The following is a 19,674-nucleotide window of genomic DNA, read 5'->3' on the forward strand; positions in this document are numbered from 1 at the left end:
CTTTACATCCACTGAGAATCAACATTTATATTGTCCACAGATGATTTCGGCAATTAAATGTACTGTATATTCACAGTAATTATGCTTTTCCTCTTGTTGGAAAATTAGTGGTGAATTATATTGAATTATATGGATGCAATTTGTACTGTGTACTTTGTTATGAGTTCTGTATTCACCAAGTTGTTTGAGAGAAATAATAAGAAAACAAAACTTATTGGAAAGGAAAGCAGTAGTTATCTTGGCTTGTGGAAGGCAGGATGTTGACTCTCTGTCCCTCCTTGTTAAATCTTTCTGAGAAGGTTCCATACCAAGTCACATGCCACCCTGACTTGGAAACATGTCAGTATTCTTGCCTTGTGACCGGGTCGGAATCAATGGAGCGGGAGTGCCTTCACCGGAAGTCACTGCAGCGGTTGAAGAAGGCAGTTCGTTGCTACCCTTATTAATGGCAACCTTGATAGTCAGTGCTGACCATGAAATGGAATGGCATATCCTGTGACTTAACTCACCTGGCTTTGCCTGGGAATCTTACTTTGCAACCTGCAATACACCTGGATAAAACGACATTCTGCATATATTTATATTCATGAAGTTACCTGAGGTTTCACCTGTACAGTTTTACCTCTGACCACTCTTGGACACAAGGAGCAACGAACAAGATGCTGGAGGAACTCAGCGGGTCAGTCAGCATCTATGGAGGGAAATGGGCAGTTGAAGTTTTGGGTCAATGCCCTTCGACTGGACTGAAAGGTAGAGGGGAAATAGCCAGTATAAAGAGGTGAGGGGAAGGGGTGAGGCAAGAGCTGGTGGATCCAGATGAGGAGGGGAGAGTGGAACTAGCGACAGAGGCTGGGAGGTGAGAGGTGGAGGCGAGAAAGGGCTGCAGATGATGGAAGGGAAAGGAGGGTTGGAGCATGGACTCAAATGAGGGAGGTGAGGAGGGCAGATGGGAACAGTGGGGGGGGAGGGGACCCAGTGGGAGGGGTGTGTGGGTGATGGGCAGATGGAGGGGAAGGAAACAGGGTGATGGGGGGCTGGGGTTGGTGTTGGAGGAAATGGGTAGATTAGGAAGCAATAGAAAAGGACAGAGGGGGAGCAGGTTCCTTGGTTGCAAGGAGTTTCTGGATCAGTGGCTGTCCTTTGGTTTTCCAGGATGTGGAGTATCCCACAGTACTGAGTTGTAGGGGGTATAGAGACTGCATGGTGTGGATGGTGTGGAGAGGGGAAAGGAAGAGGCATGAAATGATGCAAGTGCTGTGGCTGGTCCCAGAGTGAGAAAGGCGAGAGGAACCCTTTTTGTGTTGGAGGAGGAACAGGCAAAACTCCAGTGAAGAAATTGGCTCATGTTATAATGCTGGGTATGTGTTATCACTTGACCAACTCTACCACGATATGGCTGTTCCATTGCACTGGAACTAATAGGGAAATCTTCTGGTACTATACAAGTACAATCCACGAGCAATGAAGATTGCACTGATAAAGCATCATTCACAACCTGAAGGTATCCCAAAGTACCTCACAACTAAGGAAGAGCCTTTTGCAGTGTCGCCTCTGCAGTAGTGTAGCAAAGGCTACAATCAGTTTGAAAACAGCAAGTTGATATTGGTATTGGTTTATTATTGTCACCTGTACCGAGGTACAGTGAAAAACTTGTCTTGCATACCAATCGTACAGATCAATTCATTACACAGTGCAGATACATTGAGTTAGTACAGAGTGCATTGAGGCAGTACAGGTAAAAAAAATAACAGAGTACAGAGTAAAGTGTCACAGCTACAGGGAAGTGCATTGCAGGTAGACAGTAAGGTGCAAGGTCACAACAAGGTAGATTGTGAGGTCAAGAGTCCATCTCAACGTATAAGGGAACCATTCAATAGTCTTATCACAGTGGGATAGAAGTTGTCTTTGAGCCTGGTGGTACGTGCCCTCAGGCTCCTGTATCTTCTGCCTGATGGGAGAGGAGAGAAGAGAGAATGACCCAGGTGGGTGGGGTCTTTGATTATGCTGGCTGCTTCACCGAGGCAGCGAGAGGTAAAGACAGGGTCCAAGGAGGGGAGGCTGGTTTCCGTGATGCACTGGGCTGTGTCCACAACTCTCTGCAGTTTCTTGCGGTTCTGGGCAGAGCAGTTGCTGTACCAAGCCATGATGCATCTAGATAGGATGCTTTCTATGGTGCATGAATAAAAGTTGGTGAGTGTCAAAGGGGACATGCCAAATTTCTTTAGCCTCCTGAGGAAGTAGAGGCGCTGGTGAGCTTTCTTGGCTGTGACGTCTACATGGACAGGCTATTGGTGATGTTCACTCCTAGGAACTTGAAGCTCTCAACCCTCTCAACCTCAGCACCATTGATGTAGACAGGTGCTTGTACACCGCCCCCTTTCCCAAAGTCAATGACCAGCTCTTTTGTTTTGCTGACATTGAGGGTAAAGTTGTTGTCATGACACCATTCCACTAAGCTCTCTATCTCCTTCCTGTACTCCGACTCATCACTGTTTGAGATATGGCCTGCAACGGTGGTATCACCTGCAAACTTGTAGATGGAGTTAGAGCAGAATCTGGCCAGGCAGTCATGAGTATATAGGGAGTAGAGTAGAGGCTGCGGACGCAGCCTTGTGGGGCACCAGTGTTGAGAGTAATCATGCTGGAGGTATTGCTGCCTATCCTCACTGATTGCGGTCTGTTTGTCAGAAAGTCAAGGATCCAGTTACAGAGGGAGGTGTTGAGTCCGAGGTCTCGGAGTTTGGTGATGAGTTTGCTTGGAATTATAGTATCGAAGGCGGAGCTGTAGTCAATAAACAATAGTCTAACGTGGGTGGTGTGGAAATGACTAGTTGCTCTGTTCTTTGGAAAGCACTGATAGTGGCCAGGACGCAGGAGAATTCTCCTGCTCTTCCTTGAAATAGTGCCCTTGAGACAGCAGATGGGATCTTGGTTCAACTTCTCACCCATGCACCTGGAAAGGTACAGCACTCACTCTGTACAGCACTGGGATGTCACCCTAGATTTTCACGCCCAATTGGGAGCAATAACTAGAGGTAAATGGATGCCTGAAGGGATGTGAAACCATTTATGTGCTTGCAGTTTAGCAGAGGATAGCCCAAAAACAAGATATTGCAGGGCAGAGAGGATCATTAATCCATCCTGGATCTGAGAAAGGACTATTCATCTCTCTTAAACATACTAAATCCAACACTTCTTTTGAATAATTTCATCTATGCTTTGACAACCCGTGAGGTTTAAGGATAATTCTGTTATAACCTGCTCTGTCCAGCATCGTATTTGAGCAAAATCATTCCTTCGCCTTCAGACTCCCACTTGAAGACAAGATTTCAAACTCAGGGACACAAATAAAAGAATACAGATATACAGGCAAATTTCTATGTTGGAAGTGTTCCATTTCTACCGAACAAATTCAGAAGTATTGAGCAATTCCTTTAATATTAAAACTTATTTTAGTTGAAGAAAAATGTCTTTCAGTATTAGAATAATGATTCCATATTTAGAAATCTGTTTGGTAAGATTAGGAATATAATGCTAGAGCAATTTATTTGACCTGTTTATTATGTAGTTCAGTATTTAGTAAAGAGTATTCGATAAATGAAAAGAGTATAACATGTATCATTATTTTCCTTCTTGGTTCTCCTTGTGTTTCCCACACTGCTGCCTGGAGATGGTCAGACAAAGGCAGTGTTGTCAAAGGCATGCACCGAACGTCTGCCCACCACTTCTGTGAATTTGCCAGGGTTGGAGAATTATGGTACTATCTAGACTGGAATTGAGATCTTTGGAATGAAGGAGTCTAAATGGAGATTGACTTGATGTGTGTAAAATCATGAACCTGAACTGGAAGGGGCTACATCCCCTGGCAGAGATGTTGATAACTAGGATACATAGATTTAAGTAAATGGTTGGAAGGATTAGGAAAGAGTTGAGGAAACATGTTTTCACTCAGAATGATCGGGGACTCCCTGCTTGAAAGCGTGGTGGAGGCAGAAGCTTCCACTATGTTTGAAAAGTATCTGGATGAGCACCTGAAGAGTCTTAGCCTACATAGCTGTGGACCAAAATTGGGAAGTGGGATTGATCTGAATCATCCCATTTTTGGTTGGCATGACTAAAGGTGCTGAATGGCATCCAACTCTATTATTCTAGTATTTTGTGTGTGTGTGGGTGAGTGTCACGAACCAGCAACAAAAGAAACACACTGAGCATGATTTAGTGTTAAAAACTATTTTATTAATCACTACTTATGATAATACGTAAAATAAAAGTAAAAATGTTAGTATGTTAGAATTCAAGAATGTTAAACCTCGAACGTTAACCCCAAAACTAAACTCTTCGTGTGTGTGTGTGACAAAGTCCAAAACTCCCAGTTCCGGAATGGTTCTTAAAGTTCAGTTCCGCAAGCCATAAGGTGAAACGTGAGCAAGGGCTTCTTCAACAACCACCGTTGTCTGAAGATAAGATGTAGATGTAGAAAAACATAGAGAGAGTACATACGAAATCCAAATGTTCCACGATGGAACCCAAACGACACTTCAGTGTTTACTCGGTAGTGACTCCCTCACCCCGAAAAGCATCCGAACCGTGGTCGTCCACACACAAATACCTGTTTCCTTCTACAGGTCAGCAACAAAGTGAACTCCACCGGATTACTTCCAACTTCCATACATGGATTTCAGTGGCAAACACAGTTATTGTTTCTCATCCATCGATAGAGAAAACAAGCAGGCTGGTGTCTCTCTCCCTTCTCTCTCTCTCTCTTCTTCTTCTTCTTCTGACTTCTTCAACAACGTCATTACGTCCTTTATCTTCTATTCACGTAAGCACGCCCCACACACATACACACACACTCTCTATCTTAAAGGGACTTTTACTGAGTCCGTAACAGTGAGTGAATGAGACAGGAGGTACAGTACAGCACGGTAGTGTAGCGGTTAGTGTAACGCTATTACAGCACCAGTGACCCGGGTTCAATTCCCGCTGCTGTCTATAAGGAGTTTGTATATTCTCCCCGTGACTGTGTGGGTTTCCTCCGGGTGCTCCGGTTTCCTCCCACATTCCAAAGACGTACGGGTTAGTAGGTTAACGTGGGTGTAGTTGGGCGGCGCGGGCTTGTTGGGCCGGAAGGTCCTGTTACCATGCTGTATAAATAAAGTTTTTAAAAGAGGTTATGTACGTCTGGGGAAAACCTCCTGAAGTCACACTGTCCTTTGTTCAGATCCAGATGTACCAGCTATCGAGGCTGCTACATGACTACCACCGGGACTTGTACATACACCTGGAGGAAAATGAGGTCAGCCCCAGTCTCTACGCTGCCCCATGGTTTCTCACTTTCTTCGCCTCACAGTTCCCACTGGGATTTGTTGCCAGGGTTTTCGGTAAGTAATGTCTTCATGTTCTGATCTCCAAAGCTGATGAGGAACAGCTTTTCTCGCCAGTAAGAAGGCTGGTTAATCTGTTCCTTGAAATCCAGCAGACTCGGATGAGGAGGAAACAATGACAGCCAATCAAGCTCATTTTTCCCAGAAGCCATGGTGTGGCAATTTGCCTTTGGCTGTGAAACAAACTTGGGAATGTTAGCTGGCCACTGCATTCCTTCCTTATATTGGAAGAGGCAGCGCAGTGTACAGCCCCAGTGACCCAGGTTCAATCCTGATCTCCAGTGCCATCTGCTTGTGAAATTTGCTGGGGTTTCCTCTGGGTGCTCTGGTTTCCTCCAACACCCCAAAAACGTGCAGGTTGCTAGGTTAATCGGCCACCGTAAGTTGCCCCATATATGTCAGTGCGTGGTGGAATTGGCGGGGAGTTGATGGGAACAAGGGGTGGATAAAATGGGATTAGCGTAGGTCAAAAGGCCTGTTTTCCATGCTATATGGCACTATGACAATAACTATAACCAGCACCAATCCTGGAGAGTCCATTTACTGCTAAGAAGTCCCAAATCTCTCTCAGCATCAGATCATTGTCATGTCAACAATATTCTAAGTGGAAATTCCATATAAATCCTTTCCATACCATAGAACCATAGAACAATACAGCACAATACAGGCCCTTTGGCCCACCATGTTGTGCTGACCTTTAAACCACACCTAAGACTATCTAATCCCTTCCTCCCACATATCTCCCTATTTTAAATTCCTCCATATGCTTATCTAACAAGCTCTTGAACTTGACCAACGTATCAACCTCCACCAGCACCCCAGGCAGCGCATTCCATGCCCTAACCACTCTCTGGGTGAAAGACCTCCCTCTGATATCTCCCTTGAACTTCCCACCCATTACTTTAAAGCCATGCCCTCTTGTATTGAGTATTGGTGCCCTGGGAAAGAGGCGCTGGCTGTTCACTCTATCTATTCCTCTTAATATTTTGTACACCTCTATCATGTCTCCCCTCATCCTCCTTCTCTCCAATGAGTAAAGCCCTAGCTCCCTTAGTCTCTCCTTATGATCTTTTCTCTCCTCAGAATTTCTTTCCCAAGGAAAAGCTGGTTAAGAAGGTTTTTGGCATATTGTCCAAAGCATGGAATATAAGAGCAAGGAGGTGATGCTGGAATTGTATAAAACACCAGTTAAGCCACAGCTGGAGTAGTATGTGCAATTCCGGTAGCCACACTACGGAAGGGATGTGATTGTACTGGAGATGGTGCTGAGGAGATCGTTAAGGATGTTGTCAGGGCTGCAGAGTTATCATTATGGTGAAAGGCTGACTAGACTGGTGTTGTTTGCTCTGGATCAAAGGAGGCTATAGAACCATATTGTATATGGAATGAGCTGCCAGAGGACATGATAGAGGCGGGTACAATTACACTGTTTAAAAGACATTTGAACAGGTTCATGGATAGGATAGAGGGATGTGGGCCAAACGCAGGTGAATGAGACTGGCTTAGATAGGCATCTTGGTCAGCATGGACGAGTTAGGCCAAAGAGCCTGTTTCTATGCTTATAACTATGATGCCGAGGAGAGATTTGATAGCAATGTTTAAAATTATGGGGGCTGCAGACAAGGTGAACAATAAGGACCTTCTTCCTCTACAGAGGGGACAATAATCAGGAGATACAGGTTCAAGTTAAATGTAAAAATATTAGGAGGGAATTGCATAAAAATATTGGGGATCTGGAACTCACTACCTGAAAGAGTGGTTGAGACAAAAGTCCTCTTCACATTTTATTAGTCTCTGTGTGAGCTCTTGAAGTGCCATGGTCCATCGACATCCATCATTAAGGACCCCCACCATCTGGGCCATGCCCTCTTGTCTGTGCTGCCATCAGGCAGGGGGTACAGGAGCCTGATGACCCACACCTCAAGGTTCAACAACAGCTTCCTCCCCACTGCCGTCAGGTTCTGAGAAACCTTAACACTACTTCGGACTGCATTTCCGTCAATGTGCACTAATGCCGTAATGTTTACTTTTGTTTACTTTGTCGTGTAAATTATGTATAATTTATGTTAATTTGAGTTTATATAATTTATGTCTGTAATGCACTGTGCTGTTGCTGCTGCAAAGAAGCTAATTTTCATGGCATTTATACCCTGGGTATGTTTGCCCATGACAGTAAACTTGAACTTGAACTATAAAGCCACAGATCACACTCTAAGATGCGGCATTGTCCTTAAGAACTCTTTTATTTTTGGCAGGCACGGATACAATGGGCTAAATGTCCTCCCTCTCTGCTACAAATCTCAATGATTCTAATCAAGTAAAACCTTGGAATACTTGCCCTTCCTCTGTCCACCAAAGTCCTGGGCTTTCTGAGGCATGAAAACAATCATATCCCGAGTGACATTTCAGCATATAATTAATCCAGGTGGAACTGCTCACAGCTGAAGTCTGTGCGCAGCACAGCTCTTAAACACTGACAAATGATTAAGCTTATCAAAAGGTGAAATTTCCCCTTTTTCCTGCCCAAAATTCTCCCTGGATGGATGATTAAGAGCTCTTTGCAAGTTTCAGCTAGTCCTTTTGCTCTAATGTGTAGGCCAATTGTATTGTTATTTGTCTTAACTGTGAAAGATGTGACTATACTGGAGAATAGATTTTTGAGGATCTTGGCAGAACTGAAAAATTTTAGCTTTGAGGCAGGATTGGATAGGCTGGGATTTTTTCCTTTTGAATGGAGGAGGCTAAGGGGAGATTTAATTGAGTTGCAGAACATTATGAGGGGCTTGGATGGGGTGAATTACTTCTCTTAGCTGAGGGTTTAGAAACCAAGGAGGCATAGCTTTAAAGTAATTGGTAGGATTGACGAGGAGATAGTTTTATTTTACCCAGAGGGTGGTGGGGATCTGGAAGCCACTGCCTGAAACGGTGATGGAGGCAGAAGTCTGGCCACATTTAAAATGTGCCTGGATGTGTACTTGATGAGTAGGGCTGCAGACCAAGTGTGGAAGGTGGGATCAGGCTGGGGAGCTCTTTATCAACCAGGATAGACACGATGGGCCAAATGGCCTCCTTTTGAGTCATAAATATGAAATGATTCCAAGATGTAAGAAAACAAATGTATATTTACATCAATATGCTGGGAAGGTATTAGAATGACCTTCAAGGCATGGCAGGCACGGTAGTGTAGCGGTTAGCATAACGCTTTACAATGCCAGCGACCCGGATTCAATTCCGGTTGCTGTCTGTAAGGAGTTTGTACGTTCTCCCCGTGTCTGCGTGGGTTTCCTCCAGGTGCTCCGATTTCCTCCCACATTTCAAAGACGTACGGGTTAGGAAGTTGTGGGCATGCTATGTTGGCGCCGGAAGCGTGGCGACACTTGCAGGCTGCCCTCAGAACACTACGCAAAAGATGCATTTCACTGTGTGTTTCAATGTACATGTGACGAATAAAGATATCTTATCAATTCCCCATTGCTATTAAACAGTAAGGCCACATGGAGACACCATTGAGTCATTTGATTTCAAATTCAACCTAGCTGTATGAGAAACTACTGCATGTGTGGTGTCTATAAATTAACTGCCCTGCATTGAGCAATATTGACTTCTATGCAAAGTAGTAAATAACTATCGCAACCTTCCTCAGAGTGACTCCCCATCCTCTGTCACCTGTCACTGCCCACCAAACCCATCCTCAACTGAAATGGGTCCCCCAGCATGAACCTCCTCCAGGAAGCTGGTTCCAAACTGATCGGCACAGGTCTTTCTGACCATCTATAGCAGACCCACCCACGGGGTTGCTTTGACAGCCAGCTAAGCCACGCCACCAGCCTGAAATCAGCAGTCAAAAATGTCCAAGAAATAATAACAAGAAAATGCTGAAAATACTCAGCAGGTCAGGCAGATCTGAAATGTTAATTCTGTTTCTCTCTCTGCAGATGCTGCCTGACTCAAGAGTGGTTCCAGCAGCTTCTGTTCTTATTTCAGATTTCCAGCATGTGTATCTTCTTGCTTTTCAAAACCTGTCCCAACTGATTGAATGTTTGTGGATGTCAGTAACATTCAAAGAGTATTAAATATTAAACATACTGTTAAAAAGTTACAGTGCTTTTTTTTAAATGATAACACTATAAAACACAAAAATAATTAAATTCATTTAAATTAACTGAATTAAAACAAAAGAACTACATATTTACCCTTATAGATACTCTTCTCCATCGCAGCTATTCCTCTCCACTGGAATGGATGGAATTGGTGTGCCTAGGTTCAGAGGCAGATATTTTAGCAGAACTGCTGGGAAACTGGGCAGTTTGCAATCTACCATCAAGGTGCAGTGATGCTGGCAGTACCAATCAGCTGTGCAGATGGGTGGGACTCCCATGCACACACTTGCCTGCTCTGGAGTCCTGAATTTGCCCACAACAAGGAGGCCAAATGTAGGCATTGCTACATGCTGAGTTCTTAGCAGAAGATTGACAGGTGGAAGTTGGGTCATTGAAGGATTTTGGAAGTACTAAGACATCCTCTACAGTTATGATTCCAATGGACTACTCATAACCCTGTCGGTCTAAGTGTCTTGTGCAAAATGAACTTCCTCATGGTTGTGAGCCCCTCACCCATAATAGGCAATTAAAGAAGGAGCTTTTTCTCTCTGTGGCACAGGCCATGAGACCATAAGACCTAGGAGCCGAATTAGGCCATTCGGCCCATCGAGTCTGCTCCACCATTCAATCATGGCTTTTTTTTTGAACCCCATTCTCCTGCCTTCTCTCTGTAACCCTTAACCCCCTTACCAATCAAGAACCTGTCAATCTCTGCCTTAAATACACCCAGTGATTTGGCCTCCACAGCCCTCTGTGGCAGCGAATTCCACAGATTCACCACCCTCTGGCTGAAGAAATTCTTCCTCATCTCAGTTCTAAAGGGGCGTCTCTTTATTCTGAAGCTATCCCTTGGATCCTAGACTCTCCTACTAATGGAAACGTCCTCCCCATGTCTACTCTATCCAGGCCTTTCAGTATCCGGTAGGTTTCAATGAGATCCTTCCTCAACCTTCTGAATTCCATCGAGCACAGGCCCAGAACCATCAAACACTCCTCATACATTAAGCTGTGAGCTCATCAATAGCTAACAGCAAGATCACTGCTATAACCTGGCCATTAGTTTGTATCCAAACAAAATGCAGTGTAATTATGACCAGATAATCTGTTTTTGTGATGCTGGTTGAGGAACAACTATTGTTATTGGTAAATTGGTAATTGGTTCATTATTGTCACATGTACTGAGGTACAGTGAGAAGTTTTGTTTTGTATGCCATCCACACAGATCAACTTGTATTAAATTTCTAACTCTCCCCTTTGTATACTTGCTGAGGTGAGGAAGATAATTGTCAAGAAATGGAGAATAAGTTCACATTATCAAGCTTTGGACAGCAGAGAACAATCCCACCCACCGACTCAGCCACAAGGCTAAGCTCCCTGATCTGATTCAAAGCAGCAACTTGAAATCCTTCTGCATTCATCAGGAAGGACAGGCACAATGTCGCCGCAGTATTTTTATTCTGAAAATGGAGCAACTACAGCTCTGCAGCGCTCCTTTACTGTGGGATGTGAGCTGGAGTTAGGTGTCTGCATCTCTAGAGAAGGACGTGGACCCAAAGCTTCTGAGTCTTGAGGTGAAATTACTTCCGACTGAGCCATGGCGGTTCGAGCTCAGAGAGACACCTGTTGTGCAGTCTGACTGAGAATGTGGCTCAATTCACCTTGTGGCTGAGTCAGTGGGTGGGATTGTTCACTGCTGACCCAAAGCCTGATAATGTGAACTTGAACTATCCCCATTTCTTGACAATTATCTTCCTCACCTCAGCAAGCACACAAAGGGGAGAGTTGGAAACTTAATGCAAGTTTGAACAGTAATGTTGGCTTTGATTTGATATTGCTGTTGTGGGATGAGTTGAATACTCAGTGCCAAGATGTACAACTTAACTATTGTTTTGAGCCGTCCCTGGTTTGCTCATTTGCATTTACATTTGTGATAGGAACTCTGAACAGGATAAGCTGCAGTGACAGAAGCCTTACTCCTCCATAGGAGTGTGGCTGATGCATGCTCTTCCATTGCAGTTACGTGGTAGCTCATCCAGAGCTCTGAAGTGTCTGCGTTACTGATAAACTGTGCATGTACTTACGATAAGCGGTCACAGAACTGTGGGAATGTGCCTTAACTCAACTGGGTAATTGCCCAGGGTGGCAGATTAATATTTAAGATCACAGCTCCTGGGTAGTTGTGAGCTCTGGCCCATAGCTAACTAGGTTACAGGATAGTGTTGGAGATTTCTTAAGAGCAGAACTTGAGCGACACATTGATTGTGGTGTTTGACAGTGTTGATGAATAATACTTTTGGAAAGTCAGCACAGCTAAACAGCATGCAGCCTTTTTCATAAGTATGCTGCTTTAGGTTCCTGTGGGATCTCCTGGCAGGAACTGGCTTGTCTAGGGTCCTAAGATTTCGTAGCATTGTCATGTAATATTTGATTCGAAGGCCAAAAACAAAATAGTCTATGTCTCTTTTAAAGTTTCCACTTACAAGTGAACATATAGGAGTTTTAACTTGATATGAAATGTTCAGACTAACATGAAGACTGCTATTCTCTCTTCCAAAAAACAGATATAATGTTTCTTCAAGGGACTGACGTGATATTTAAGGTGGCTCTCAGCCTGCTGAGCAGTCATGAAGCATTAATTCTGCAGTGTGACAGCTTTGAGAGCATTGTCGACTTCGTGAAGTCCACCATTCCAAATCTGAGTCACTCACAGATGGAGAAGACTATTATCCAGGTACTGTCGAGATTAGTTAGCACCGAAAACCAGTGACAGGATTCACATTGTTGAGACCTTTCCAATGATTTTAGAGGGATAGATACAGAGAGAGGATGTATGAAGTCTGCAGATAACACAAATATATGTGACTGTGATCCTGATTATCTGTAAGTCACAATATGCAACTGCGTCCCCCACCTGAAAAATCTAATTAAAATGAACTTTTTATCTTTCCATTTGCCGCATTTCATCTGTCACTGAAAATTAATTGCCAATCAATAGCGTTTAGATTGATTCTTAGGTTCTTTTCAAACAGAAGACATAGATTACATGTTCATGATGGAGATATGAAAATAAAGGATTTTTGCACTTTTTTTTATACCCAAGGACTTCAACTGCAATATATTTGTGAGATACTGGTTTTAAACTGAATACTCTTCCTGATATAGCAATTCAGTATTTTATTGCCCAAGTGTCTGCTTCTGATATAATAAAGAAACTCTGGCCATAAATATAGCCTGACCTGTTGTGGACTGTTCCATAAATCCTGCTGTTACATAGTATAAGGCCATTAGTAGTCAAGCATTACTCAAAGGGTGCAATAAAGCTAATGTTGCTTGCAATTTACAGACTAGTCTTGAAGTATTTGACCTCGATAAAGAAAGTGACTAAGGGTTTATGACACTGTTGATCACTTAAGTAGTGCTGTTAGCACAGTTGTTTTCAGCACGGTCGATGTTTATTCAGTATGCTTTATTGCTTGTTTAACACAGCATTATACAATATATTTATGTAGCAGTGTTGTGCAGTACATTAGGGATTTTTCTCACTGAACCTTATTTAGTCATTCATTCTTGAGAGGTAGGCGTCGCTTTTAAGGCCAGCATTTATTGCCTATCCCTAATTGCCCTTACAGTGCTGGTGAGCCACCTCCTTGAGCCATTCCAGTGTTGTTTGGGCAAAGAGTTGTGGTATTTGATTGGCGATCTGTTTCCAAATCTGGATGGTTTGCGACATGGAGTTGATGGCATTCCCTTGCACCTACTGCCCTTACCTTCTCGTTGGTAGGAGTCACAGGTTTGGGAGGCGCTATTGGAATAGTCTGGGCAAGTAACTTCAGCACATGTTGTGTATGCTACAGTCACAGCACACCAGTAATGGGGGAATTAATTTTTCCAATGCCATTTAGGTCGGCAGCTTTATCCTTGATGAGGTTAACTTCCATAAATATTGTTGGAACTGCACTCATCCAGGCAAATGGAGAATAGTCAACTAACTCCTAATTTGTGCATTGAAAAACTCATAGAAGTCAGTTGAGTCACATGCCATTAATTACCCAATTCTCTTGTGTCCAGAGTACTGGCTGGTTCAGTTACATCTATGGTATCCTCCATGATGTTGGGTATCCAGCGATATTTCTTCCTTAGATTTTGAGGGACAGGTCATTGAGTGCATTTCTGGGTATTGTGCAGTGCAAATGTTATTTGCCATTCATCAGCTGAATACTGGGTCTGGACAGCTTGATTATCTGTAGAGTTGCAAATGGAATTGAACATTGTTCAATCATAGAACATAGCACAGTAATTGGCTCTTCAACCCACGATGTTGTGCTGAACTAATTAAGCTAATGTTGCCTAATTAAATCCCTTTCTCTGACATTATGACAGAGGTATATGTCTGAGTCAAAAGCTAACCTGTTAAAGATATGCCTGCAATCAGGATTCTCTCCTGTTATAACCAGCAATATCCCGTGTAGGTCCAAAGAAACACCCTGACACATCCTGCTGTTGCCAACCTCTTGGATTTCCTTCCCAGCATTATCTGGTTGCACTATTTTCGCCAGAGTTCTTAACAAAGGCTGTTTGAAATGCTTCTTCCAACAGCAGTTTGGAACCACATTGTCTCTTGATCCAACAACACCTTAATTTTAAAATCCTTGACCTTGTTTTACATTCCCTCCACGACCCTGGCCCACCTCACCTCTGACCCCTTCACAACCCTCTGATTCAGGCCTCTTGTGTGTCCCTGATTTTTAATCACTTCACCAGCGATAGTCACATCTTCAGCTGTCAAGATCCTCATGAGAAACCTCTCTACCTTTCTACAACTTTTTCCCCTGAGGAACAACCTAAAACCTACTTACTGCTTTGCCCGAACTTAAGTTTACCCAAGATTGAATTTTACATCAGGGCCACTATTCACATCACTACCAGAAGGCATGTGCTATAAGGAGAGGTTGGGCAAACTTGGGTTGTTTTCTTTGGAGTGGTAGAGGCTGAGGGGATAAGTGATAGAAGTTATGAGAAGCATAGATAGGGTAGACAGTATCTTTTTCACAGGGTCGAAATGTCTAATACTAGAGGGCATGCATTTAAGGTGAGAAGGGGTAAGTTTAAAGGAGATGTGCGGGGCAAGTTTTTTTACACAGACAGTGGTGGGTGCCTGGAATGCACTACCAGGGGTAGTGCAGACAAATACGATAGAGGCATTTAAGAGGCTCTTAGATAGGCTCGTGAATGTGCAGAGAATGGAGGGGTATGAATGTTGTATAGGCAGAAAGGATTCGTTTAGTTAGGCATTTAATTACTAGTTTAAGTAGTCTGGCACAACATCATGTGCCAAAGGTCCTGTTCCTGTGCTGTACTTTCTCTGTTCTCGTCCCGAGTCATAGAATTCCAGCACTAAGCACCAACGGTGCAGTTCAATTACATTCACATTTCAAAGCCAGCAATTTCTAGAGAGTGACAGGGAAGCTGGAGGTGAATTCCTATTTCTGTGAGGGTGACTCCAGAGCAGAAGGCACCATTCAGTGACTCATAGTTCACAATGTATGTTTTCCAGTCAAGGGCTTGCATGGAATTGGACATGGAATTTTCAGGGTTATTTTCCAACCTAAATTCCAATGTTTTCCTTGGCTAATGATAAATGATGCTATGAACTCGCCATTGCTTTTCCAGCCATCGGTATTGTAAGCCATCGGTGTTATATTATCATTGATGAGACACAGACTTAAATTTACGTTCCGCAATAACTTGTATTTACATTTTGCTGCCAAGGCCACAGTTCTGCTCCAGTTATAGAATGGAGCAGCAAACGAGATCCTTGATAAAACAAGAGGTTTTTGCTGAAATCATTTCCGGATGCTTTGCAGGTATTTGAGATGGATATCTCCAAGCAGCTTCATGCCTATGAGGTAGAATACCACGTGTTGCAGGACGAGATGGTGGAGGGTGCATCACCGTGTGACGATGGGGATCGCTTGGAGAAGCTGGAGAGAGCAAACAGTCAGCTCAAGAGACAGAACATGGAGTTACTGGAGAAGCTCCAGGTAACAACAGTAACACTGTCAGTTTAATTGAGCTAACTACTAGTAAGTCATGGTGCAAAAGGCCTAGGCAATGCTTCCTATTGGCTGATTTTCATATTTTTTTACCAGAAAAATTAATACCATGCCGATGACATGTGGTGACCATTAATTTCTACCACTCAGCTCTCCACAGTTCCCTTTTAATCTGTCATGTCAAATTTATTTTCATTCATTAAGACTAATCTCCCAGACACGATGCTGTTTTTCTGTCAGCATGAAAGAATAAAAATTAGTTAATCAATTAATTAATTAATTTGCAGGTGACTAATGCTCTTATATTCTTGGAAATCCCAAAGGTCTCACAGCTCTTGTGATGCATATTACGATGCAAATGTAGTGAGTTATGTTTGGCGAGATCCCAAAAAATAGCAATCAACAGCTTTCGAGGATAAATGTGGGTAAAGAGAAGCTTGCCCATGGGATCCTTCATCTCCTGCAAGAGCAGAAGGGATTTTGGGTTAAGAGACCCATGCAGAAGTCTGCACCTCTGATGATGCAGCCCTCCTGCATTACTGCATTGAGGTGGCAGCCTGAATTATGAGTTTAAGATGTGGAATAGGGTTGAATGCCCTTTCTCCTGGAGGCCAGGTTGCTGCTGACCAGTCATAGCTCAGAAGGGCTAGCTCAGAAGGCCTATCAGCCAATCAGAGCTCAGAAGGCCTATCAATCAACCAATCGCAGATCAGAAGGGCTATCAACCAATCATAGCTCAGAAGGGCTATCAACCAGAATAGAAGCGTGTATTTGCTGCAGGAGCAAAGCCATAAATGTGTGGGCTAATCTTTCAAGTCAACATAATGGCAACCTTAGCTGGCTCGAACATCACAGTTGGTCCACTGTCTCTTGGCAATGGAGAAAAAAAATTTATCCACCAGGCAGTTGAGATGTTCTGCCGAACAACAAGAGTTCACTCCAAAGGCATTAAAATGTAAAACTGATGAGGTGATTTTTGTCAGTGCTTTGGAATAAGTTCAAATGAATTCCATGCACTCAGCAACTTGCCAGGAGTTTGGGACTTGAATACTTCCACCTTTCGGATGTAAGGAAGCGAATGCCATTGAAGGAAGGAAATCAGTCGGCTCCCGCTGTGTGACGCGGAATCCACTGAAAGCTTCCTTTTCTCATGTCATATGTCTTCCCATCATTACTTTACTGACAGCAGGGCCCGCAGCTCGAAAGACTCCTGGGGCTGTGACGTGGAAGCCTCCACTGGGACCCACTCACAGCAGTTTGGTTGACTCTTATCTGTCCTTTGAAACAGCCTAGCAAGCACTCAGTTCAGGAAAAATTAGTATTGGTTTATTATTGTCACTTGTACTGAGGTACAGTGAAAAACTTGTCTTGCATACCAATTGTACAAGTCAGTTCATTACACAGTGCAGTTACATTGAGTTAGTACAGAGTGCATTGAGGTAGTGCAGGTAAAAACAATAACAGTACAGAGTAAAGTGTCACAGCTACAGAGAAAGTACAATGCAATAAGGTGCAAGGCCACAACAAGGTAGATCGTGAGGTCAGAGTCCATCTCATTGTATAAGGGAACCATTCAATAGTCTTATCACAGTGGGGTAGAAGCTGTCCTTAAGCCTGGTGGTACATGCCCTCAGGCGAGGTGAGCAATGAGTGCCTGGTCATGCCCTCATTCTGTGAATGAAGTAAAGAACTGGCAGACTCCAAGTACCGTGGACCTCAGTGCGTGGTGCTTGGGAGCTTGCAAAGATCCCCAGTGGAGGTTTGATCTGGGCTGTCAGGTGATCATGGGGTCATGGTGGTAGGAGAAGAAAGTAAACTTCAGGCAGGATCCCCTCTGTTGACTACAATTCATTGAAGAGTAGTTTAAGGAAAAAAATGGGTCTGTGGACCTTTGGTGATCAGGTCATGTTTAGCTTCAGGTGCTATTCCCATCCCTTTTATGGTCGAACAACCTGCAGTGCAAGTCAAGTGCAACTAAGAGGAGATACTGAGAGGGTAAAACCTCAGGGGTTGGACCTGGGGAGAAACCAGCAGAAGGTCATAGAGTTATACAACACAGAAAAAGGCCCTTCGGCCTACGATGACAACTAAGATGCCCATTTAAGCTCGTCCCATTGCCCACATTTGACCCATATCCCTCTTAACCTTTCCAGTCCCATGTACCTGTCCAAATATCTTTTAAATGTTATTATTGTACCTGCCTCAACCACTTCCTCTGGCAGCTTGTTCCATATAGCTACCACCGTCTTTGCAGACAAAGTTGCACCTCAAGTTCCTGTTAAATTTTTCCCCTCTCACCTTAAAACTATGCCCTCCAGTTCTTGATTCCCTGGGAAAAGGTTGGGAGGGGTTGGGGATTAGAGGACAGGAGCAAGAAACAATGAAGGATTTGCCAGCCACTGTTATGTGGACCACTGACGTTGTCCCTCGTCTGTTGAACGCTTTCTGACTTCCTTCCACAGGCCACCCGCTTCAAGATCCAGAACCTGGAATCCAACATTGAGAGCATTCTGAGCCGAGAGAATAAAATGAAGCTCCTGATCCGCTCGATGGAACAGGAGAAGCAGGCCCACCTGAAGACGATAGAGCACATGCGCAGGTACTTGCCTCCGGACGTCCTCTCTGACGGGGAGCATCAGCCGAGGAAAAACTCGGGGGTTTTCCCGTCAAGAAAGCCAGAAGCAATGGAAGAAGAGGTGGATAATAGCGGAGTCAAAATAAGGAATAATAAGCCATGAGAGAGGGAAGAGTAAGGGGAAATGCAGCAAGTAGAAGCCCTGTAGCCATTATCAGGAGGGAAGTGCAGACTTTACCAGGCCTTTGAGCCACTGCTTCATACAGGGAGTGTCTCAGAAGATATCATAATGAAGGCCTTTGTAAAGAATGGTGAATGTAGAAAGCTTGGTACCCAAAGTCCTTTTTATCCAAACAAAATGCAACAGAACTTTAATACTTCCATGGCCAGACTACTCAGTGTTTTTTGCAAGTACAGCATTGCAGTCGGATACTGAACATCTTAACCCCCCGATGACTACAGGTGCTGTGTTGGAGGTACTCTCTGGTACCACAACTGGGGTGACCTGCTTGATTGTAAGACAAAAGGACCGGGTGGTGGTTCTATGACAACTATTCTCTTCCTGCCATATTAGTAACTAGGGTGAGGGGTGCAAGTCAACTCTTTGAGAAATCATGTTGGAAAAAAAATGCATTTTCTCTGCAAGGAAACAGTGCGCTTCTCGTCTGATCTGCGGTGGATAAAAATAATCGGAGCGATTAACTTCTTTGTGACTGCAAATGGTCGGCAGTCAGCAAAGAATAGTGAGGGGGGATGCTTAAGCCAGGACTTGCACAAGTGCCAAATCCCACTGCTTTCACATAAGTCAATGCTGCAGTCTGCCAGTAAATTGGAATCTCTTCCCCAAGCAAAATAACCAGCTAAAGTCTGAAGAAGGACAATATTAAGAAATCAAAAAAAAAATCGGAACTGCCACAACTGTTTCATCCAACCAGTGAGTTCCACAGTGTTTAATCCTCCACTGTGTGTGTGTTTGCAAGAAATATAACCAAATCATATAAAATGATGTCTGTACTCTATGTAACGGTGCAGTTTCTGTAAAACAAAGTCTATTTTCTCCTTTACAGTGTCTGATGGTGTTTGAAACATCTCCCAACAAGCCAACTTAATGAAATTCAAATAAAAAGAAGAAAATAACTCTAAACTGCTGGTTTGTTGAATTAAACTGCACAGATTTGCCATTACGTTTTGGACTCGTGTGTATCGAAACATAGTGAGCCAGCAGTGAATAAAATGAGATGAGATGAGATATCTTTATTAGTCACATGTACATCGAAACACACAGTGAAATGCATCTTTTTTGTGTAGAGTGTTCAGGGGGCAGCCCGCAAGTGTCATCACGTTTCCGGCACCAACATAGCATGCCCACAACTTCCTAACTCGTATGTCTTTGGAATGTGAGAGGAAACCCATGCAGACACGGGGAGAACGTACAAACTCTTTAGAGACAGTGGTAGGAATTGAACCCAGGTCGCTGGTTCTGTAATAGCGTTATGCTTGGAAAGTGTCATGTGTCTTGGTTATCACCAATCCTGGGCTTGTGGGCATGATCAAGCTCAAAC

At 43.7% G+C, this 19,674-nt stretch overlaps 1 protein-coding gene across 4 annotated transcripts in view; it reads left to right on the forward strand.

Moving 5' to 3' along the window:
• The window catches only part of tbc1d4 (TBC1 domain family, member 4), a 259,728-nt gene extending 240,450 nt beyond the window's left edge, over positions 1-19,278 (forward strand). For 3 of the 4 annotated variants that reach the window (XM_052025561.1, XM_052025562.1, XM_052025560.1), the window contains 4 exons: positions 5,222-5,381; positions 12,046-12,215; positions 15,349-15,525; positions 18,000-19,181. In XM_052025561.1, the coding sequence (XP_051881521.1) occupies positions 5,222-5,381; positions 12,046-12,215; positions 15,349-15,525; positions 18,000-18,275 (783 nt within the window). In that variant the 3' untranslated portion in view covers positions 18,276-19,181. Of the gene's footprint in view, positions 1-5,221; positions 5,382-12,045; positions 12,216-15,348; positions 15,526-17,999 lie in introns of all 4 variants that reach the window. The other variant, XM_052025559.1, reaches the window with a different exon arrangement.
• Positions 19,279-19,674: the final 396 nt, after the last annotated feature.

This window comes from Pristis pectinata, chromosome 11 (genome assembly GCF_009764475.1).
Source record: "Pristis pectinata isolate sPriPec2 chromosome 11, sPriPec2.1.pri, whole genome shotgun sequence".
In the NCBI taxonomy this organism is placed as follows: Eukaryota; Metazoa; Chordata; class Chondrichthyes; order Rhinopristiformes; family Pristidae; genus Pristis; species Pristis pectinata.